Source organism: Narcine bancroftii, chromosome 1 (assembly GCF_036971445.1).
Source record: "Narcine bancroftii isolate sNarBan1 chromosome 1, sNarBan1.hap1, whole genome shotgun sequence".
Lineage (NCBI taxonomy): Eukaryota > Metazoa > Chordata > Chondrichthyes > Torpediniformes > Narcinidae > Narcine > Narcine bancroftii.
The window spans coordinates 252,262,969-252,287,559 of record NC_091469.1 but is presented as its reverse complement, the minus strand read 5'-3'; the positions used below and the strand labels follow the sequence as shown (position 1 = coordinate 252,287,559).

Sequence of the window (24,591 nt, the reverse complement as noted above, 5' to 3'; positions counted from 1 at the left end):
CTGGCAATGAGAATATCGCCCAAATGGATGAACGAGAATGCGAGATCCCAGCCCACTGCATCCATCAGTTTCTGGAAGGTCTGGGCTGCGTTCTTAAGTCCAAAGGGCATTCTTAGGAATTCCAAGAGTCCAAAAGGGGTTATGATGGCGGTTTTATGGATGTCATGGAGATGAAGCAGGATCTGATGATAGCCCCTGATGAGGTTAACTTTTGAAAACACCCGTGCCCATTGTAAGTTAGCGGTAAAGTCTTGGATGTGGGGTACGGGGTACCTGTTTGGTGTGGTGGCCTTGTTGGGGTGGCAGGAGTCACTACATGGCCTCCATCCTCTTGCTGCCTTCAGTACTATGTGCAGGGAAGAGGCCCAGGGGCTGTCGGAACATCACACTATCCTCAGCTCTTCCATTTTATTACTCTCCCATGGCGAAAATGAGTTTCTCGGGGGGAAGGCATCGCACTCTGGTGTGGAGTGGGGTCCCTTACCCCGTGCTTCGGCTCGGCAGTGGAAAACTGTTGCGCCATGATCTAAGGGAACTCTGCTAGGATTCATGTGAATGTATTGTTGGATAGTGTAATGGTGGGGGGTGGGGAGTTCAGGTAACTTGGCTTCCCCCAGGGGCAGGTTTGAAAAGTTATGGCATGCACCAATCGTCGCCCTTTAAGATCCACCAACAGGCAATGGGATTGCAGGAATTTTGCTCCGAAGAGTGGTTGCACCACAGCTGCATTCATGAACTGGTTGATGGTGAAGCGAGAGGGATAGTGTGGGTGCTGAGCGTTCATATGGTAGTGCTGCTTGCTGCCCTCAGTGCTAGGCCTGGTTTGCTGTTCCAGGTGTCGTAGCTGATGGGAGGACACTTATTTCTGCACCGATATCAACAAGGAGGCGCTTTCTGGACAGAAAGTCCCACATGTGGAGGAAGCTGTTAGATTGGCCAACCAACACAGCCATTACAAATCAAATCAAATCAAATAGATCAAATAGCTTTTTATTGTCATTGTACAAGTTATACAACGAGATTTATGACAGCAGTACAAGGTTACCAATGCAGCGACGCGCCACAGAAGTTAAATAAAAAGTTTAATTTACAGTGCCGTATATGTCCTTTATGTGAATGGAGGGGGGGTGTCGGCTGTATGTTTAATAGATGTGGAGGACAGAGAGGGGAATTTGTGGATATGTGTGTTCAGTGTAGTGACAGCCTGGGGGAAAAAGCTGTTTCTGAGTTTGTTTGTTCTTGTCTTGATTGACCTGTAGCGTCTGCCAGAGGGTAGTAGGTCAAACAGATGCAGGGCAGGGTGGGTGGGATCCTTTATTATTGCTTGTGCTCTACTGAGGCAACGAGAGGTGTTGAGATCCTTCAGGGAGGGTAGGGGACATCCAATTATCTTTTCTGCTGCCCTCACCACCCGTTGAAGTCTTTGCCGCTCTTCTTCAGTGCAATGGGAGAACCATACTGTGCTGCAGTACAGCAGGATGCTCTGTACGGTGGAACTGTAGAAGGTCATCAGCAGCTTCTGACCCTCCTTGCTCTTTTTGAGCATTCTCAGGAAGTACAGGCGCCTCTGGGCCTTTTTGATGACTGCTGAAGTGTTTACAGTCCAGGAGAGGTCGTCAGATATTGATGCCCAGGAGGGTGAAGCTGTGGACCCTCGTCACACAGTCACCATCTATGTAGAGGGGGAGCGGGTCAGACCTGTGCTTCCTGAAGTCCAGAATGATTTCTTTTGTTTTTGTGGTGTTTAGGATCAGGTTATGAGCCCGGCACCACTCAGTCAGATTCAGGATTTCATTCCTGTAGGCAGACTCATCTCCCCCTGTGATCAACCCCACCACCGTGGTGTCATCTGCAAACTTCGCCACGGTGTTACTGGCGTGGACAGGTCTGCATTCGGCGGTGTAAAGAGTGAAGAGCAAAGGACTCAGCACACAGCCTTGTGGGGAGCCCGTGCCCAATGTACGGGTGGAAGACAGGTGGGTTCCAAGTTTGACTGTCTGTGGTCTATCTGTAAGGAAATCTTTGATCCATGAACAGGTGAGAGGATGAAGGCCCAGAGCAGACAGTTTGCTGACTAGGATATCGGGGATGATGGTGTTAAAGACTGAGCTGAAGTCCACGAAAAGTACCCTTGCATAGGTGTTCCTGTGTTCCAGATGGCTCAGCACAGTGTGGAGGATGATGGATATGGTGTCTTCCGTCAATCTGTTCGCTTTATAAGCAAACTGGTGTGGGTCGAAGGATGTGGCCTAGGACCAGTCATTCCAGGCACTTGGTGATGACAGGTGTGAGTGCTACTGGACGGTAGTCATTTAGGCCGGTTATTTGTGGTTTCTTTGGTATGGGTATGATGGTGGAGGTCTTCAAACAAGCTGGTATAATGGCTTTTGACAAGGAAAGGTTGAAGATTGTGGTGAAGACCTGGGACAGCTGATTTGCACAGGCCCTAAGTACCTTCCCCGGTACGCCGTCTGGACCAGCCGCTTTTCTTGGGTTTACCCTGGCGAGGGTTCGTTCCACCTCGAATGGCTGCACAGTCAGTGGCTCGTAGCTAAGGACAGACTGGGTTAGAGGGGGTGCAGCTGTAGGCTGCCGGGCGGTGGACTCAGAGCGTGCGAAGAAGGTATTTAACTCCTCCGCCAATGCAGTGCTTGAGTCCACAATTTTGCTGGGCTGACCCCTGAAGTTGGTCAGCTGTTGTAACCCTTGCCACACTCGCCTGGGATTGTTGTCGGTGAGATGGCATTCCAGTACTTCCTTATAATCTAGCTTGGCTTTCCTGATGCCCTTCTTTAGTTCAGCTCTGGCAGCACTATACAATTTATTATCACTGGATCTAAAGGCAGTGTTGCGGCTCCTGAGGAGTGATTTAACCTCCCTGGTCATCCAGGGTTTCTGGTTTGGAAACACCCGGATGTGTTTGATGACAGTGACAGTCTCCATGCAGAACTTGATGTACTCCAACACAGACTCTGTATACGCTGACAAGTCATGGTGTTCAAATATACTCCAGTCAGTGAGTTCGAAGCAATCTTGGAGCTGGGAGAGAGCATCAGTGGGCCAGGTGGTAATGGTCTTTCTCACAGGAGCTGAGCTTCTTCTCAGAGGGGTGTAAGCAGGGATAAGGAACAGGGAGAGGTGGTCTGACTGGCCTATGTGAGGGAGTTGTTTGGCTCTGTATGCATGCTTGATGTTGGTATACACATGGTCTAATGTGTTTCCTTTCCTGGTCGGGCACTTAACATGTTGATAAAACTTTGGCAGGACAGACTTCAGGTTTGCTTGATTGAAGTCGCCTGCAATTATGTGTGCACCGTTCGGATGATCCTGTTGCTGTTTGTGGATTATGTCCTGAAACGTGGTGGGCAGCATCGACGGGTCCCCGTACCTCATTGTTGGTGATAGTAGCAATACTATTGGATCGGGGGGTCCACTTGCCTCTTTGTTTTCTGTGGCCTTGTTGGCGGCTGTGTGCGGGGCCTAGCGATCTGCTCCATCCACTGAGGCTCAGTTTTCTTTCTTTGCTCTCCAGAGCACATCTGCCCAGGCTGCAACTTTCCTGGGGTCACTGAAGTCCTCAATGGCAAGCAAGACTCTGATATCCTCAGGCAGCTGCTCCAGGAAAATCTGCTCAAGGCCTGTGTCCCTCAGCAAGGGCGAGCATCTTGCGAATGAGAGCGAATGGGCCCTGTCCCCAAACAATCCATATGCAATAATTGGGTGGCACACTCACACCATGAGAGCCCGAATGTGTAGGTTAATAACTCCTTGAGGCATCATATTTGCCTTGCTCCAGAGGCTGCTGCAAGGAAGTCAATGACACTTGCTGGCATATCCTAGTCAAGCGAGCTCACCACATTATAGTAACGTTGTCGGCGTTGATCTGTCATAGGTGGAATTGGGCCTTGGCCTGTTTGAACCAAACATGTGTATGTGATGCCCAGAAAGTTGGCAGTTTCAACAAAACTGTGTGAAGAGCTGCTTGATCTGTCATTTTTGGGTCCAACTGCTGATTGGACCTGCCGGGCTCACCAATTTTGCACTACCACAAAATGTTCCCGCCATTGCTTGTTGTTTCCCGCTGTGCAGGTGGTCATCTGGGACAAAGGTCATTGACCTCCACAGGGTCTGCATGGTTATCGCATTCGTCGGTCATTTTTTTGTACCTGGTTGCGTCCCAATTAGCGGGCCGCTATAAAACCTGCTTGCCAAGAACATTCCATAGCACCCTTTGGTCTTCCTAAAGCCTTGCTTGAGCTCTTTCCTACAATCTTAATATACCTCCAGGGCTCTATCTGATTTTACCTTTCTAAATCATACATATGCTTCCTTTCTCTTTTTGACCAATTCAAGACCTCTCTCTTACCTTGTCATCTGTGTCCTTTCCCCCTTGCTAAAGTATGCCTATCCTGGACTCTAATTAGCTGGTTCTTAAAAAAACTCCCATATGTGCGTTGTAGGCTTACCTGATACCAGCTTTTCCCAATTACCTCTTGCCCGTTAATTTTATTATTTGCCCTCTCTCAATTTACTAATTGCTCAGGCTTGTCCTTATTCATAACTATCTTGAAATTTAAAGAATTATGATCAGTATTCCCGAACTGCTCGCCTACTAAAACTTTGATCACCTGGCCAGGCTTATTTTCCTACCCTAGGTCTAGTATGGCCCCTTCCCTGGTTGGAGCATCTACATGCTGCTTCAGGAAACCCTCCTGAATCCACTGAACAATTTCTGCCCCATCTGACACTAAAGGTGCCTCAGTCAAAATTGGGCAGTGCCTAAATGACCAAGATGATAGAGACTAAAAACAGAATAAAGTGACATTGTCAACTTGAATTGGATTGATTATAAATTCAGTCATCAGAAGTCAGTTAGGACATAAGAGAAAAGACTGGTGGCAAACATAGAAACAAATCGCAATGAACAGACAATAAGAAGAGAGATGTAACAAACTAGAAGTCAAAAAGGAGATGCATCCACAGGCCTGAAGCCATGACCTCATTAAGTATTTGAGATATTTACATATCTTAAATGCATATACTTTAATCCTAGGAGCATTGTAAGGAAGGTGGATGAGCTGAGGGTGTAGATAGACACTTGGCAGTGGTGGCGATTAGTGAGACATGGTTGCAGGAGGGATGTGATTGGCAGTTAAATATTCCTGGATTTAGTTGCTTTAGGTGTGATAGAATTGGAGAGGCAAGAGGAGGTGGTGTAGCATTGCTTGACAGAGAAAATATTACAGCTGTGCTTAGGCAGGATAGATTAGAGGGCTCATCCAGGAAGGCTGTATGGGTGGAATTGAGGAATAGGAAAGGGGTAGTTACACTTATGGGAGGTCTATTATAGACCATCTAATGGGGAACGAGAACTAGAGGAGCAAATTTGTAGGGAGATAGCAAATATTTGTAATAAGCACAGAATTGTGATAGTGGGAGATTTTAATTTTCCAAATTTAGATTGGGAAACCCATTCTGTGAAAGGGCTGGATGGATTAGTTTGTAAAATGTGTGCAGGATAGTTTTTTACAGCAATACGCAAAGGTACTGACTAGAGAAGGGACAGTATTAGATCTACTGTTGGGGAATGAGATGGGTCAGATGACAGAGGTATGTGTTGGGGAGCACTTTAGGTCCAGTGACCATAGTGCCATTAGCTTCAATGTAATTATGGAAAGGGATAGGTCAGGACCTAAGATTGAGGTTTTCAAGTGGGGAAAAGCTAGATTTGAGGAGTGGATTGGGACAATTTGTTTTATGGGAAGGATGTAATAGAGAAATTGAAGTCTTTTAAAGGTGAGATTTTGAGGATACAAAATCTTTATGTTCCTGTTAGGTTAAACGGCAGAGTCAAAACTTTGAGAGAGCCACGGTTTTCAAGAGATATTGGAAATTTGGTTCGAAAAAAGAGGGAGTCCTACAATAAATATAAGATACAAGGAATGAAGGAGATGTTTAGAGAATACATTGAATGTAAAAAGAATCTTAAAAAATTAGAAAAGCTAAAAGAAGGTATGAGATGGCTATAGCAAGCAGGGTGAAAATAAATAAAAAAAGGTTTCTACAAATCTTCTTTGGCTTGGCTTCGCGGACGAAGATTTATGGAGGGGGTAAATATCAACGTCAGCTGCAGGCTCGTTTGTGGCTGACAAGTCCGATGCAGGACAGGCAGACACGGTTGCAGCGGTTGCAGGGGAAAATTGGTTGGTTAGGGTTGGGTGTTGGGTTTTTCCTCCTTTGTCTTTTGTCAGTGAGATGGGCTCTGCGGTCTTCTTCAAAGGAGGTTGCTGCCTGCCGAACTGTGAGGCGCCAAGATGCACGGTTTGAGGCGAAATCAGCCCACTGGCGGTAGTCAATGTGGCAGGCATCAAGAGATTTCTTTAGGCAGTCCTTGTACCTCTTCTTTGGTGCACCTCTGTCACGGTGGCCAGTGGAGAGCTCACCATATAACACGATCTTGGGAAGGCGATGGTCCTCCATTCTGGAGACGTGACCTACCCAGAGCAGTTGGATCTTCAGCAGCATGGATTCGATGCTGTCGGCCTCTGCCATCTCGAGTACTTCGATGCTAGGGATGAAGTCGCTCCAATGAATGTTGAGGATGGAGCGGAGACAACGCTGGTGGAAGCGTTCTAGGAGCTGTAGGTGATGCCGGTAGAGGACCCATGATTCGGAGCCGAACAAGAGTGTGGGTATCACAATGGCTCTGTATACGCTTATCTTTGTGAGGTTTTTCAGTTGGTTGTTTTTCCAGACTCTTTTGTGTAGTCTTCCAAAGGCGCTATTTGCCTTGGCGAGTCTGTTGTCTATCTCGTTGTCGATCCTTGCATCTGATGAATTGGTGCAGCCGAGATAGGTAAACTGGTTGTCCGTTTTGAGTTTTGTGTGCCCGATGGAGTTGTGGGGGGGCTGGTAGTCATGGTGGGGAGCTGGCTGATGGAGGACCTCAGTTTTCTTCAGGCTGACTTCCAGGCCAAACATTTTGGCAGTTTCCGCAAAACAGGACGTCAAGCGCTGAAGAGCTGGCTCTGAATGGGCAACTAAAGCGGCATTGTCTGCAAAGAGTAGTTCACGGACAAGTTGCTCTTGTGTCTTGGTGTGAGCTTGCAGGCGCCTCAGATTGAAGAGACTGCCATCCGTGCATACCGGATGTAAACAGCGTCTTCATTGTTGAGGTCTTTCATGGCTTGGTTCAGCATCATGCTGAAGAAGATTGAAAAGAGGGTTGGTGCGAGAACGCAGCCTTGCTTCACGCCATTGTTAATGGAGAAGGGTTCAGAGAGCTCATTGCTGTATCTGACCCGACCTTGTTGGTTTTTGTGCAGTTGGATAAGCATGTTGAGGAACTTTGGGGGGCATCCGAGGCGCTCTAGTATTTGCCAAAGCCCTTTCCTGCTCACGGTGTCAAAGGCTTTGGTGAGGTCAACAAAGGTGATGTAGAGTCCTTTGTTTTGTTCTCTGCAGTTTTCTTGGAACTGTCTGAGGGCAAAGACCATGTCAGTAGTTCCTCTGTTTGCGCGAAAGCCACACTGTGATTTTGGGAGGACATTCTCGGCGACACTAGGTATTATTCTATTTAGGAGAATCCTAGCAAAGATTTTTCCTGCAATGGAGAGCAGCGTGATTCCCCTGTAGTTTGAGCAGTCTGATTTCTCGCCTTTGTTTTTGAACAGGGTGATGATGATGGCATCACGAAGGTCCTGAGGCAGTTTTCCTTGGTCCCAACAAAGCTTGAAAAATTCATGCAGTTTGACATCCAGAATTTTGCCGCCAGCCTTCCAGACCTCTGGGGGGATTCCATCCATACCTGCTGCTTTGCCACTTTTCAGTTGTTCAATTGCCTTATATGTCTCTTCCCGGGTGAGGACCTCATCCAGCTCTAGCCTTAGGGGCTGTTGAGGGCGCTGGAGGAGGGCGGAATCTTGGACTGAGCGGTTGGCAAGAGATTGGAAGTGTTCTGACCATTGGTTGAGGATGGAGATCTTGTCGCTGAGGAAGACTTTGCCGTCTGAGCTGCGCAGCGGGCTTTGGACTTGGGGTGAGGGGCCGTACACAGCCTTTAGAGCCTCGTAAAAACCACTGAAGTCGCTAATGTCCGCGCTGAGCTGGGTTCGCTTGGCGAGGCTAGTCCACCACTCATTATGTTAATAGCAAAAGGAGAATGAGGGATAAAATTGGTCCCTTAGAGAATCAGAGTGGACAACTGTGTGTGCAGCCAAATGAGATGGGGGAGATTTTGAACAAGTTCTTTGATATTCACTAAGGAAAAGGATATTGAATTGTGCAGGGTAAAGGAAACAAGGAGGGTAATTATGGAAACTGTAGTGATTAAGAGGAAGGATGGAGATTTTGAAGCATTTTAAGGTGGACAAGTCTCCAGGTCCCGACAGAATTTTCCCAAGGATCTTGAGAGGTTAGTGAGGAAATAGCAGAGGCTTTGACAGTGATTTTTCAAATGTCACTAGAGAAGGGTATCGTGCCAGAGGATTGGCATGTTGCAGATGTGGTTCCTTTGTTTAAAAAGGGTTTGAGGAGCAAGCCTAGCAATTATCGGCCTGTAAGTTTTGACATCGGTGATAGGTGTTAATTGAAAGCGTTCTTAGAGATAATATATATAAGTATCTGGAGAGACAGGGTCCGATCAGGAACACTCAATGTGGATTTGTACGTGGAAGGTCATGTTTGACCAATCTTGTTGAATTTTTTGAAGAGGCAACTAGGAAAGTTGATGAAAGTAGAGCAGTGGATTTTGTCTATATGGACTTCAGTAAGGCCTTCGATAAGGTTCCACATGGAAGGTTAGTTAGGAAGGTTCAGTCGCTTAGTATTAATTTTGAGATAGTCGAATGGATTCAACAGTGGCTGAAAGGAAGATGCCAGAGAGACGTAGTGGATAACTGTTTGATAGGCTGGAGGCTGGTATCAAGCGATGTGCCTCAGGGATCAGTGTTGGGTCCCTTGCTGTTTGTCATTTACACTAGTGATCTGGATAATGGGGTGGTAAATTGGATTAGTAAATATGCAGATGATACTAAAATAGGTGGAATTGTGGATAATGAAAATGGTTTTCAAAGATTGCAAGAGGATTTGGACTGATTAGAAGAGTGGGCTGAAAGGTGGCAGATGGAGTTTAATACGGATAAGTGTGAAGTGCTTCATTTTGGAAGGAATAATCAAAATAGGACATGTGTAGTAAATGGGAGGGCATTGAGGAATGCAGTGGAGCAGAAAGATCTAAGAATAACGGTGCATCATTCCCTGAAGGTAGAATCTCATGTGTCTAGGGTGGTGAAGAAGGCTTTTAGTATGCTGGCGTTTATAAATCAAAGCATAGAATACAAGAGTTGGGAATTGATGTTGAGACTGTTCAAGGTATTGGTGAGGCCAAATTTGGAATAATATGTGCAGTTCTAGTCACCAAATTATAGGAAGGATATCAACAAGGTAGAGTACAGAGAAGATGTAGGAAAATGTTACCTGGGTTTCAGAATCTAGATTACAAAGAAAGATTGAGCAGATTAGGTCTTTATTCCTTTGAGCATAGAAGGTTGAGAGTGGATTTGATAGAGGTATTTAAGATTATGACAGGGAAAGATAGAATTGATGTGGATAGGCTTTTTTCCTTTGAGGGAAGGAGATGTTGAAACAAGAGGTTAAGAGTTAAGGGGTAAAAGTTTAGAAGTAACATGAGGGGGAACTTCTTTACTCAGAGTGGTAGCTGTGTGGAATGAGCTTCTGGGAGAAGTAGTGTCAGCAGGGTCCTTTTTGTCATTTAAGGAAAAATTGTATGGATGGGAGGGGAATGGAAGGTTATAGGCAAGGTGCAAGTAGGTGGGACGAGAGGAGAGGATTTTGTTCGGTGTGGACTAGAAGGGCCAAAATGGCCTATTTCCGTGCTGTAATTGTTAAATGGTTATATATTGGATATCCTAAAAATTGATAGAGGTTAGTTGAGCTTTATGTGAATAAATCAGATGCAGGTGCATTCTGGTTTGATGAGGAAAGTATGTATGTAAATTGCAACAGTATTAATCATAATCTTCCAGAAATTTGTAGATACAGAGGGATGGGAAACCCTCTTTAAAAAAAGTCTAAGGACAAACCCAGCAATGACGTCAGATAGTTTACCTCAATGTCATAGAGTTATGTAGCATGAAACAGCCCCTTTTTCAACAATCAATATATCCTTACACTGAACCTGTTTTATTTTCCCCATAATTTAATCAACTTTAACCCAGATTTTATCACCCACCTACATGCGAGGAGAAATACAGTTGCCAATTATCCTTCCAAACTGTTTAACTTTGGAATGTGAATTGGAATTGGAGCATCTGGAAGAAACCCATGGCGTAAGAGAGAGTATAAAAATTCTATACAGATACGATCATGAGAATATAAGAAATAGGAGCAGAAGTCAGCCATCTAGCCCGCCAAGCTTTCTCTGCCATTTAATAAGATCATGATAATCTGGCAGTGGACTTGGCTCCACTGACTTGCTTTTTCCCCATAACCCTTAATATCTTTTACCATGCAAAAATCTATCTAACTATGTCTTAAATATTTTTATACAATGAGTGGTTTGGATCTGGAATGCATTGACAGCAGGCGTCTTGAAACAGATTCAGTGGGGTCTTCTGAAAGAGAATGGAATTAAGTACTTGACAGGAAAAGAATACCAGGACAGGAGTAAGGGTGAGAAAATGGGACTAGTTCAATTGCTCGAGCACAGAGTTGGTGTTTCAATGGGCCAAATGGCTTCCATCCTTCTTGTAATCTTTCTGTAAGTCTGTGATATTTCACTATGGCTACATGTGGAGGGTTGAATCTTGGGGTTAAGAAATATCATTGCATAGCTTCTAAATCATTATTGTGGTTTGCTCAGTAAAGAAGAGCTTAGAGAATGCTAATGGGGTGTGCATTGCTCTTGAGGTACTCTCCGAGACTATTTGGATACTTCATTGTTGTTCTCTGTTGCCATCATCATCTTCAAATCAGTCAGGCTCTATTTCCCTGACCTTCAGTAAAAAGTGCATGAGAACTTGATGATGAGGCAGAATGTGATAGATGACAAAGCAAGTCTTCTCTGAATATGGTTGTGTTGTTTGAGTCAGTGTTATTATTACTGAATCTGCAACATGATTTCCTGCAGTTGTTAACATAAGTAGTCAACTTCAATAGGCATTCATTTTTCTAACCTTTTTGTTTTCTATGTGTTATTGAAAATTTGGTGTAATTTATGATTCAAACACATCACAGTTTCCACAGGCCTGATAACCAAACACAAATCATAATGGGTAAAATAATACAAGTATAATCCCTCCTTCATAACCTAATTTTATTTTCTCCATGTGCCTGTCTAAGAGTCTCTTAAATGCCCCGAATGTTTCAACCTCCACCACCACTCTTGGCAATTAATTTTAGGCACTCAAAACTCTGTGTAAATGCTTACCCCTGATGTCTCCCTCAAACTTTCCTCCCTTTACTTTGTACAGATGTCCACACTTGATTTTCCTAAATCCAAAATCAATCCATTTCAGTTTTGAAAATTCTTAATAACCTAATTGTTAGGTACTGTATATCTGACAGAGAATTCCAAAGATTCATAAATTTATGAAAAAATAAACTCCTCTTTGCAAGTCTTTGATAACACATCTAATACTGAAACTAAACTCCCATACAATGGAAATCCAAGTTCTAAACTCCCATACCCTAATTCATATCAGCATCTATCTTTCATTCATGAAAGAGATAACTCTTTCATTCCAAGTATCCATGAACCACTGATATAATTCATCTAAATCTGACAACAGATACATCCTATGACCCATGATTCCCATCAGTAGCCTGACTATACAGAGCTTGGCCATACTTCATAAGCAATAAAATATGTTTGAAATAGTATCATTAGTTGCACAAAATACAACATGCTTCTGATTCACTAATCTCTTTGACTTGGAATTGATCATTGTTTGTTTAGCAAACTATCAACCAAACAGTATTAACACAGTCATTCAAAGTGGCAACTCACTACCCCTTCTAGAGGGCACTTAAAGATGCAGTGCAGATTTAGACTTGGTGAGAACCTAAGCTATATAAAGCTTGGAGGCCCCTTATTAAAAAATTACAATACAAATTATTTTCGAATGAACGCATTTACTGATTACATATTTATTATTTGGTTGGCTTGATCTCTATCATATATAGAGATATGTAGTATAGCCTGGAAACAATACTTGAATGTAATTTTTTAAATAGTTTTAACATACATTTTTGAGGCCTTTGCGGATTGTGAGGCCCTAATCTGTAGCTTGTTTAGCTTATGCCTAAATCCAGCACTGTAAAGATGAGTAATAAATGAATGCTTGTCTACAATGCCTATATCACAATAATGAAATTTTTGCTGTACAGGTACATAATCCTTTATCCAGAACCCTTGGGGGACAGTGTGTTCCGAATTTCAGATTTTTCTGGATTTTGGAAAGCCAGATCTAAGACCACACGAATTGTGCAGCCGTAACCACTCCCACCTCTTTCCAGTCTCGCTGCCGTCTTCCCCCCTCCCCCCACCCTGCCCGCCTGACTCACGTTGCCGGTCTCCTACCCCCCCCCACCCGACTCATCACACAACCGGACTCTTGCCTGCCCGACTCACGCTACCAGTCTCTTGCCTGCTTGACTCGTGCTACCGGTCCCGTCCCCCCGTCCCCACCCCCCCCGCCTGCCCAACTCATGCTACCGGTCTCTCGCCTGCCCGACTCATGCTACCAGTCTCTCTCCTAACTTGCCAGATTTTGGAGCTTTCCGGATTTTAGAAGTCCGGATAAAGGATTGTGTACTTGTACCAGCATGCTATGTTTCCTATCCAAGGAAAAATGCCCACAAACATTTCACATCCTCTCATCTTTTAAAATATGTTCTGGCTTTTCTTATTAGTTTTTGGTTGTAATTAGCTGAGGATACATTCTGATCCTTATTAATTCATTAACTCATTAATTACAATATATTAGTGAGGGACTGATCCATGTTTTCCCATTTCACTTAATCAATCTTTGTATGTTGTTTCCATACCTATAACCCCTTTTGTTGTGGATTACCCTTCTGTATGGAATCTTATTAAATAATATTTGAACATTCAAATATTACTGTATCCACAAGTCATTTATCTGATTAATTACAACTCAAAATAACTGCAACAAATTTGTCATACGCAATTTCTTTTTTAAACATCTACTTTGACTAATCTGGGTGGAAGAAATCTTCAACATTTTGACGCAAAAGCATTGAGGTGAAGCTGTGTTATAGTTGACTATTATATTTACTGAAATAATAACCTCTGGCATGTCAGCACATTTGTATCTGAACTGATAGCATTCTGTTTACTTATCTTCCGTGGCACTAATTATTCATTAGCAAAACAGCTTTAAATGTAACCAGCTGTGAATGGTTATTGCTCTATTTCCAAGCTGAAATATCTTACAAATAAATTGATCTTCCATTATAATACAAGTTAATAATGTTGAAAAAATGTACATCCTTCTTGAATTATCAACCCCATTAAATAGAAAGACTGAGATATGTTTCCCTACAATGTTAGCTATTTCTAATATTTCTTTCTTTGGCTTGGCTTCGCGGTCGAAGATTTATGGAGGGGTAATGTCCACGTCTACTGCAGGCTCGTTGGTGACTGACAAGTCCGATGCGGGACAGGCAGGCACGGTTGCAGCGGTTGCAGGGGAAAATTGGTGGGTTGGGGTTGGGTGTTGGGTTTTTCCTCCTTTGTCTTTTGTCAGTGAGGTGGGCTCTGCGGTCTTCTTCAAAGGAGGTGGCTGCCCGCCGAACTGTGAGGCGCCAAGATGCACGGTTGGAGGTGAGATCAGCCCACTGGCGGTGGTCAATGGGGCAGGCACCAAGAGATTTCTTTAAGCAGTCCTTATACCTCTTCTTTGGGGCACCTCTGTCTCGGTGGCCAGTGGAGAGCTTGCCATATAATTTCTAATATGGGGACTCAGTAATTTCCATTCAAAAATCAGAATTAAACTTTTTGTTTATTTTAGGTATGTATTTTCCAAAAGTCCTAGTCTACCTACCATTGTGCCAAAACCAGATCCAAATGTATATCTTGGACAATTGATGGGATTCTCCAAAACAGATATTTTAAAGATAAACAAGCTCTATCAGTGCAGTAAGTATAATGTATGGACTTCTTGAAATTTTGTTCCTTTAACCCATATTGACTGCAGACATGAACTGGAACCTAAACTAAAGAAACTAGCTGAGGCACACTGTCTTTTAGAGTCATACAACACAAAAGGGGGCCTTTTGGCCTATCAAGTCAATGACAAACATTAACCTTTTAACATTAATTCTACCTTAATCATGTTTACAATGGCCATTTTGGCCACCAGCCTATGTACAATTGGGATATGGGAAGAAACCAGAGCACCAGAGGGAACCCCATGTGATCATAGAGAGAATATGCAAATTACACAGTTAACATGCAAAGTTAGGATTGCATTTGAGTCGCTGTTATCAATAGAGTATTTACTGTCTGTGGGAAAAAGAGAATAATACTGATAGGATTCCTGTATTAGAAGGTGGAGTAGAATTTCTGTGTTGAATGGCCTCCTCTCCTATGCTGTAACAATTCTCTGACTCTTTGAATATAGGAATTGGAACTGAGTATAATATTTTGCTTAACTGTGAGACACAAACTCAATTAGCCCATGACCAAACATGGAAAACTTCTAATCTCAGAACAGGTGTGGAAAGCTATTTCTTTTGGAATAGAGGAGTTCTGAGAAAAGCTTGCATATTTTACATTAACTACCAGCAGAATGATGTATGAGATGACAAAACAGGAAATTCTTAAAAGCGCTCCCTCTGCATCAGTATTAATTTGTGGAAGTGCAATGAAAACTTGGTATAATGCTGCTGTAAGGAATTTACTTGCTGAAAATCATCTCCTTGACAAGAAAATTACATTTTGTGTTTATTTTAATTCTGTTTTAATTAATGTTTATTAATCTGTGATTGTTATAAATACTGAGATTAAAATACATTGTTGTTGTTGCAGTAACTAGTGCTGACATTAACTCCTACAAGTTGTGATCATGTCTCTTTTTGCATAGCATTATCAGTTATTGTTTAGTTTTGGAAATCTATCCTTCCTTTGACTACTTTGTTAAAAGATTGATTTTTTAATCAATTTTGTTAACCAGTTGTATTCTGTAAAAGAAAATTTACAGAACTTTTGCATGTAGCACCTTGCACATCATTTTCAGAATGTCCAAAGTGTTTTCCAGTCTATAAAATACTTTAGCTCCAGTCACTTTTACTTTGAAGGCACTCATGTTATGGGAGAACTTGCTACCATAATTTGCGAGTGTGATCAGACTGCCCAGAAGATTTAGAGGAAAACCATAATCGGAATGTTTTCAGGTCAAGACAATTGGACATGCTTTGTGAGCTGTCAGGTCTACCAAACTGAGTGCACGAGTTATCACTGAATGGAATCCCCCTCCAAGGTTTTGTCAGATTGTGCAGAGCCAGGAGAACATAACTGGAACTCTGAAGGTTATTCACAGTTCTTTCCTGAAGAGAATCCCTGTTGGCCAGCAACACCTTCTATCAGATATGGATGATGATCACATGTAGTCTTAATCTGATCCAACTTGCTCTCTGTCACTCAGGAGCAGCTTGAAGCTCTTCAGAGATGGAAATATACCAATAGGGAGTAGCCTAACATTCTTATTGAATGCAGAAATGCAACATCTCCTCAATCAGCTCAAGGGCAGATCACTTCCCATTGCTGTTCTTGAGGTGATTGAGTCTTCTTGTTCTTGGGCAGATTGCTGCTCTTAGTGGACGCAGGCATAGGACTAATGAACATCAACTACAGTGCACAGGGATACAAGATGTGAGCAGCTAGTTGCCTGTTGACAAATTAAGTCCTGCATCAACAGGAAAGTGCAACACTTGAGCAAAACAGCATCCCTCAGGAGGAGAAATGCAGCAAACAGAAACTAGTTTCTCCTCTATAAGAGCAGCACATGTCTTACTCACCTCTTTATCATGAATAGAATCCATATAAAACTGTCTGAGGATGTGATAACTTCTGTCTACTTTGAAATCTGACCACTCGACAACTTCAAGTTCAAAAGAACAACTTTACCTGGAACAGCGCACGTGGTCCTGATGTCTGCGGAAAACACAACTACTGTCAGTCAGCTTAACGATATAGGAGACGGGCCCACTCTGCTTAAGAATAACCCCGGGTAGCCATTGTTGATTGTTTCACACATAGACTCTCTTTCTCTCGCATGTTGATCATGTCCCTCCTTTTGCTTTTCCTGCTTTCTCTCCACTCTTGCCTTTATGGCCGGGTGCAGCAGGTCCACACTTGGCTTGGGCCTACAGTCCATCAGCATCTCTGCTGGACTGCACGCAGTTATAGTGTGTGGCATAAGGTGGTATTTAAAGAAGAAACATGAAAGCTTGATGCAAAGAGAATCCCCCGTCATCCTCTTCAGGCCTTTCTTTACTGCCTGAACAGCCCGCTCAGCCAAATTATTTGAGGCTGAGTGGAAAGGGGTCGTCTGAATGCAATTCTGCTGCATGAACTCACTGAACAGCTCATTGGTAAACATCGAGCCATTATCAGTGACCAGAGGGTCAGGCAACCCCTGGACTGCAAACACTTGCCTAAGTTTGTCTATGGTTGAGTGGGCTGTAAAGTTGCCCATTGTCCTTTGGAAAATGGTGTGTTAATTGTGACGTACTCCTGTGAACCCTCCTCGAGCAGCTGCTGTTGTTAAGTGTGGCTCATATCCAGCTTTGTGAATAGCTTATCCCCTGACAGGGTAGCAAACAGGATATCCACTTGTGGCTTAGAGACCTGATTCACCGTGAGTTTATAGTTCGCTCATATCCTCACTAATTTGTTGCCTTCAAAACTGGAACAATGAGAGCCACCTACCTTGAAAACTGGACAGAGTCAATGATGCCCAATCTGCTGTAAACGTTTCAGCTCCTCCTCGACCTTGTCCTTTATGGTGTAGCATACCACCCTGGGTTTAAAAAAAACATGGTGTGGCCGCAGGGTCAATATTAAGTTTCACTGTCACGCCCTTCAATGTGCCCAGCTCATCCCTGAAAACATCACTGTACTGCTGCAGAATCTCCTCTGTGTGTGCAGACTTAATGTCATGCTAGTTGAGCCAGATTTTGTGAAGCCAATCGTGCCCCAAAAGACTGAGCCTGCTACCTTTAGCTATCACCAGCCTGGCTTCCACCTTCTGACCCTCAGCTAAAATATCTACATATATCACCCCTAAATGAGGTATGGGCTCAAAGCTATATACAAGGCACACCGGAAGTAAAGAAAACAGGAAATAAATGTGATGAAACCACCGTTGTATATGTAAACGACATAACCTTTTATGTTTGAACCTGCTTTCACTGGCCAGCTTGTGACTCCTCCCCTTTCTCCCCCATAAAGGCTGTCATGCTACAAGCCTGCCCCCAGTTCAAGCCCAGGTCAGTGTGAGCCAGCAACACAAGGGATACCATCCATCTCTTGCTAATAAAAGCCTTCAGTTCCAATAACTTTAGTCTTTGTGTAATTGATCGTGCATCAGTAAAACCCTTCCCTTACTCCAGAAACAGCCTCACTTTCAAAACAACTCACATTACAGTGGAGAAGAAAACATTTTTGCAAAAATCTAGTACACAATATTAGACTAATATTGAACATCATACTCCACATGTGGTCTCACTAGTGTCTAATGTAGCTGAAATATAACTTACTTCCCTTTGTATTTAATTCTTCATAGTTTTTCAGTTTTCCTGTCAAAATGAAGTGTCATATTTTCCCATATTATTCTTTGTTTTCCAGATCTTCCCCCATTCAATCTACTTGTATTCCTGTGTAGCCTCCTGTCTCCATGTTATAACTTAGTTTCCCACCAAACTTTGTGTACCAGCAGCAAATTTTACAGCCACATTGTTAGTATCTTCATTTGAATAATTTGTAAAAATAAAATGTTGAGCCCCCGCCCTGATCCTTGTGGCAGAGATGAGAATGTGGTCTTTGTTTTCAAGGGATCTTTCTGAAAAGAGCCGTAGACTAGCAATGTAGCTTCTCTGAGGATGAAAAAAAATCATATTGTCACATTTGTGGCCCGAAATGTGAAGTTAATAAAACATTAAACACAAGTTTTATCACCTGATACATTTCTCTTATACAGGACTCCAGTCGGAGACTTGACCGTCACCATACTGCCACTTCTGGATACGACAGTATAGGGTTGATGGTAATAAGGTGTGTCTAGCTTACCACCAGTTTCATGCCTCACTAGAACATTATCTCCTGGCATGATGTCTGAGTACTTGGCTCCACGTTTCGAATCTGTGTACAGCTTTGCTGCACCTTTCTTTTCAGCATTGTGGTCCCTCATCTCCTGGTCGTCTCGGATTTCCTTTATTTCTGGCATTTTTGTGCGGATTTTTCTCCCAAAAAATGCTTCTGCAGGACTTTTTCCAGTGGTTGCATGAGGCGTTGCTCGATAGACAGCCACATAAGATAACAATGCTTCTCGCCAATTTTGTCCTTCTGCGTGTGCAATCCTCAATCGTTTTTCAATGGATTGATTTTGTCTCTCTACTTCTCCATTGGCTTGCGGCCATTTCGGAGTTACTTTATGATGGTGGATACCTGTGGTCCTCATGTACTCTGCAAATGTCTCTGAAATGAATTGTGGACCATTCTCATGTCAACACATAGTCTTATGTCACCCTTTGGTTTGGGCACAATTACTACGGGACTGACCCATTGTGTCGAATGTTCCACCGGTTCAATAATGTCTTGTTCGATCAATTCTTTAATTTTGGCTTCGACTTTCCCACGAAGTCCAAACGGAGTTCGGCGCATTGGTTGTGCCTTGGGTTTGACCGTTTCATCTACCGCTAGCTTCAATTGTCGACCTTTCAGCTTTCCTACTCCTTGGAAGACTGCGGGGAATTCTTGCTTCATATCCTCGTGTGACTGAATTGAACTGACACAAGCTCCAATATGAAGTATTGCCAGGTCTTGTGCTGTGCTTCTACTCAGCAATGGTTCTCCCCTCTCTTCTATGACCATAAACTCTGCTTCGGTGTACTTATCTCCAGCTTCAACAGTTGCAGTAAAACATCCAATGGTCTGTAATGGCTTGGTTGCTGTGTATGGATACAGTTTCTTGGAACACTTCTTTGAGGTACAGATGATCTTTTTCCTTTTCAATTTCTCCCATAAATGTCGATCAATCACATTACTGTCACTGCCTGAGTCTACAATGACCTGAACTGTCACTCCACCAATGATCACTGGGACTTTCTCATGACGTACTTCATTCAACGTAAATTGGTAACAACTCTGTTCCTCCTGGGTATCATCATCGTCACCGTCTATCTGGCGAATGGTATCTTTCTTTCCAGGATACTTTCCTTTCCCCCAGGCTTTGCCTTTGGAAGTTGTACTCTTCCTCTTCTGGTCTGCATTGGACTTGCTTTTGCACTTCTTTGCAAAGTGGTCCTTACCTCCACACTTTCTGCAAACTTTGCCTTTGGCCGGGCAATATGGGTCTTTTCCAAAGTGACCTCGGTTTCCACATCGATAACACTCCACGTCCTGTGTCGGCGTATATCTTGGCTGGTTATGGCGATGTGAGAGCCTCCTAATTTGCTGGCTTGAGTTGTCTTTCAGAGTCATGGTATGAAATTGCCCTTCAACAGCCTCTAATGCAGCAGCAATGGTTAAAGCATCGGTGAGTTCCAACTCACTCCCTCTTTCCAGTAGACGTCTTCTGAGTTTATCTGATCTGCAGTGCTGTACGACTTGATCCAATAATTGGTTGTCCAAATCAGCTGGCATCCAACAGCTAGCTGGCGTAGTCTCGTCACGTACTGAGCAATTGTCTGGCCATCTTCTTGTCTCGTTCTCCGAAACAAATGGCATTGAAATGTAGCATTCAGTGTCACTACATAGTGTGCATTTAATGCATCTACCGCTTTCCGGTACTCATCCTTTCTTCCAGTATTCAAAAGTGTCTTAAATGTTTCCCGAACTGAGGGTCCCGCAGTGAAAAGAAGTAACGCCCTTCTCTGCGCTTTTTGTTCAACTGTACCGGTATCTAGAAATAGGCCACGACTGTCGGCGTAGGATTCGAATTCTTCCAGCCATGCCTTCCACTTCACACTTACAGTGCTTGCATCACCAGTTGGGTCAAAATGAGCAATTCCACTATGTGTTAGAAAGTCACTGTCTGCACCAGCCATGAGGAAATATTCCAGCCCCAAAAGTACTGAGTCACAGAGAAAATTCTTATCACCTTGAAGTTGTCTGCAATCCTCTGTAATCTTGTTTAGTCTTTAATTTTCTTCAAGCTTCTTTCATCCTCATCGCCAATGTCACATTTGTGGCCCGAAGTGTGAAGTTAATAAAACATTAAACACAAGTTTTATCAGGTAAACTTCTCTGGGTCTTTTTATTCTCCCGTTTCCTTTGTTCTCTTGCTTGTGTTCTTATCTCTCTCTCATACCACGTGACTTCCGGCACATCTCATACATATTCATTATCATGACACATATTTTCATGGCATTGACCATGGAGAAATTCTTCTGGTGATCCATAATCATTTAAATATTCAAGGCATGGAAGCCCTTCCAGTTACTGGATGGTTTTGGATATTAATGTAAGCACTTTTGAGCACATGAATGAGGTTAACGGCTGCCTTAGCAAATTCCAGTGCCCAGGATGCTACATGCTTTTTATTAAATCAATGTAATGAATTTTTTTTTTTCATGAGTACTGTGCCCCCTGATTTCCTTCTCTGATGCAGTGGTGATAAATTAGGAGATACAGCATAGATTTGTAATGGCAGCTTGAAAAAGATCCCATGACAAAGAAATTGAGAGCAATTCAGGGATCAGTTAGGAAACCTTGGAAAACCTGAGTTCGTAAATTCATAGACCATAAGGAAAGTCCAAGTAGGATGTCATGCCTCTAAGAAGAGGCTTTTTGTGAAGACTCTGAGAGCCTGTCATACCCATAATGACACTAGCAGTCCCAATGCTGAGGCTTCCATATATGACTTGCAGCAGCTGAATGCTTGAGAAAGCAGTTATTATTCGTTAAAACGTGCTCAGACATCTGGCAGAAAGTTAAAGAAATTGCAGGCTGTACTGAAACTGCCCAATTAGATTGTCAGTTTTCCCTTTAATTGGAAGAAAAGCAACAAACTAGGTCACTGTGCCCAGATTATTCCACTGTGATTGTATGTTGTACCTTTGAACTTTATTTTATATCGGTTCATATCCATCTTCACACCACAGTTGTTGACTGAATATCAATCAATAAGATAGAATACAGAAAGGAGATTGAGTCTAGTGGCATGGTGCCAAGATAACTTCAATCAACGTGAGCAAAGGAGCTTATCATATACTTCATACTCCATAGGTAGTATGGCTCACACCCATGCCCACATCAATGAAGACAGTAAATTAGCTTCAAGTTCCTGGAAAAAAAATACATTTCCAAATTTTGTCCAGAAATTGAATTATTGGCTCATTACTTGCCATTTTAGAAACAAAATATAAACAAGTAACTAAGTATTCTCATCCAAACATGGTGATTCATATAAATGGAATAGATAGAATGTTTTCTTAACAAAATAACAAACTGTAACAGCCGCTAACCAGGACGAGACGAACGCGGCAACAGTGCAGACCCCGTGGGGGCCAATGACTTTCATCCCAGGTGACCACCTACACAGCGGGAAACAGTGAGCAACAGTGGGAACGCCACCCAATCAGAGATCAGCGCTGCAATGACATCGTTCCCGACGTCGGCATCTAGGAAAGAATATCCAATGAATCAGTCTTCAACTTCAACTCCTCGTGTGTGTGTGTGTGTGTGTGTGTGTGTGTGTGTGTGTGTGTGTGTGTGTGTGTGTGTGTGTGTGTCTCCACACTTTGCAGTAGCGCACATGCTATATTAGTGACCTCGACAGGTCCAACTGGCAATTGGACCGGAATATGATGGAACAAGCAGCTCTTCATGCAGTTTCATGAAGTTATCATGTCAACTTTCTGGGTGTCGCAGCCGCACGTGGTTCACACAGGCCAAGGCCCAGTTCCACCTTCGACAGCTCAACGCTGATGATGCACATTACTGCTGCATCGTGAGCTCAATAGACCAGAAGACAACTTTCCTATGGCAACCTCCAGAGCAAGGAAAATACAATGCCCTCAAGGAGCTATTAACCTGCACCTTCAGGCTCTCACGCACCACCCAATTGTTGTATATGAATGGTTTGGTAGACAGGGCCCCATCTACTCTCATGAGCAAAATACTCACCCTTTCTGAGGGACACAGGCCTTGCCTGCAATTCGAGCAAATTTTCCTAGAGCAGCTGACCGAAGATATCTGGCTCTTGCTTGCTGACTAGGACTTCAGAGACCCCAGAAGAGTCGCTGCCCGGGCGAACATGCTCTAGAGGCAAAGAATAAAAACAGCGCCTCAGTAGAGCAGGTCGCCAAGCCACGCACAGTGAAGGGATTGCAAGAATTTGCCAGTATCATTAACTTTTATCACCAAATCATACCAGCAGCAGCTCTCAAAATGCACCCATTTTTCGCACTCATGGCAGGAAAGGATAAGGACATTACCTGGGACAATGTGGCCTCAGAGGCATTCCAGAAGATCAAAGATGTCTGGCCAACGCCACCCTCCTGGTACATCCCAGGCCAGAGGCACCAACCCTCCTCACAGTAGATACCTCCAGCACAGCAATAGGGGGCGTACTGGAATAATTCATTCAAGGGAATGGCAGCCCCTGGCCTTCTTTAGCAGGCACCTCTGGCCACCCGAACTCAAATACAGCCTTTGACTGGGAGCTATTGACTTTGTACCTGGCAGCCAGGCACTTCCTGGTATTTTCTGGAATGCAGACAATTCAAGGTCATCACGGATCATAAACCATTGATCTTTGCCTTCCACAAAGTGTCTGACCCATGGACGACCAGGCTGCAGTGACACCTCATTCCTGTCTGAATTCACAACAGACATCCAACACATCCTGGGTAAGACCAATATGGTGGCCAACACACTGTCCCATCCCGCAATCGAGTCCGTCCAGGCCATGACCCAGGGAATAGACTATTCCACTCTAGCCAAGGCACAGAAGGCACACCCAGCCATCAGGACTTCTGTTAAAATGATGGCCAGTAGGTTCAGCTGGCATGGCCTCTGGAAACAGGTCAGTCAGTAGGCCGACCAGCACGTTCTGCCAGACATCCAAAGTGCAGATGCACGTCAAGGTGCCCCTCTCCCCCAACATTCAGTTCAGTCACGTCCATATTGACATTGTAGGGTCGCTGTTGATCTCCTGTGGGGAAAAATATCTCCTCACTATGATCTGTCCATGAGATGGTCGGAGGTGATCCCGCTGGCCCATACAACCACCAAGACCTGTGCCAGGGCACTGATTAACACCTGGATGTTGAGGTTCGGAGTCCCAGAGCATATGACCTCTGATAGAGGTACACAGTTCATTTTGGGATTCTGGGCGGTGCTGGCCAAGTTGCTGAAAACCCAGCTCCATCATACCACAGCTTAACTCTCTCAGGCATCAGGTTGGTGGAGCAGTTCATGAGGCACCTAAAGGCGGCCTTGATAGGACTGAACTGGGCAAGCAAGTTACTCTGCTTCCTCCTGGGGATTTGTAGCATGCCGAAAGAGAACTTCAACGCATACGCAGCCGAGGTGGTATTTTTTTTTTACGGCGCACAATTGGGGGAGTTCTTGGCTGCCGCCAAGGAACTGGAGGACACCCAAGGCCTCATTGAATAAGCTGAGGGAACTCTAGCACCTCCGCAACCTACACTGCACAGCCAGGCAAAAACCTACGTCCCCAAAGACTAAACAACCTGTGAGCATGTTTTCATTCAGAGGGGCGCACACTGTATCAAGTAATCAGACACACTGGGTCGGCATGTGTGATGGATATTGGCAGTAAGGTAGAAACTTTCATTATCGACTGCCTCAAACCAGCACACCTGGACATTAGCCAACCAGTCTCCTTGCAGTCCCCACGTTGCAGAGGAAGGCCACTGAAAGGGACGAACTACCCTCCGATCACCGGTTCTGGGGTGGGGGGGATGGGGGTCATGTAATGCCCTGCTAACCAGGATGTGACCCGCTACACAAAATGGCTGATGAACACAGCGACAATGCAAACCCCATGGGGGCCAATGTCCTTAGTCCCAGGTAACCACCCGCATGGGGGGGAAACAGCAACCAATGGCGGGAAATCCTCCCAATCAGAGATTTGCGCTTGTGGTGCTCTGTTGATCAGAAGCAAACACATAAAACCAAAAGACTGTACAACAGGCTTTATTCAACATAAACTTCCACAGAGCCAGCTGCGAGGAGAGCTGCTGTAAACTCTGAGAATGTCTTCGAAGGGGCCGGCGCAGGCTTATATCCCAGATGGGGCTTATATCCCGGATGGGGCTCAGTCTATTCAGGTTGGCTGATTGACAGCCGACCAGGTT

General features: G+C 44.0%; 1 protein-coding gene across 1 annotated transcript in view; it reads left to right on the top strand.

Moving 5' to 3' along the window:
- The window catches only part of LOC138755409 (astacin-like metalloendopeptidase), a 91,024-nt gene that overhangs the window by 52,108 nt on the left and 14,325 nt on the right, over positions 1-24,591 (top strand). The window contains exon 8 of the mRNA XM_069921384.1: positions 14,055-14,182. Coding sequence (XP_069777485.1) covers positions 14,055-14,182 — 128 coding nt within the window. The remainder of the gene's footprint in view (positions 1-14,054; positions 14,183-24,591) is intronic.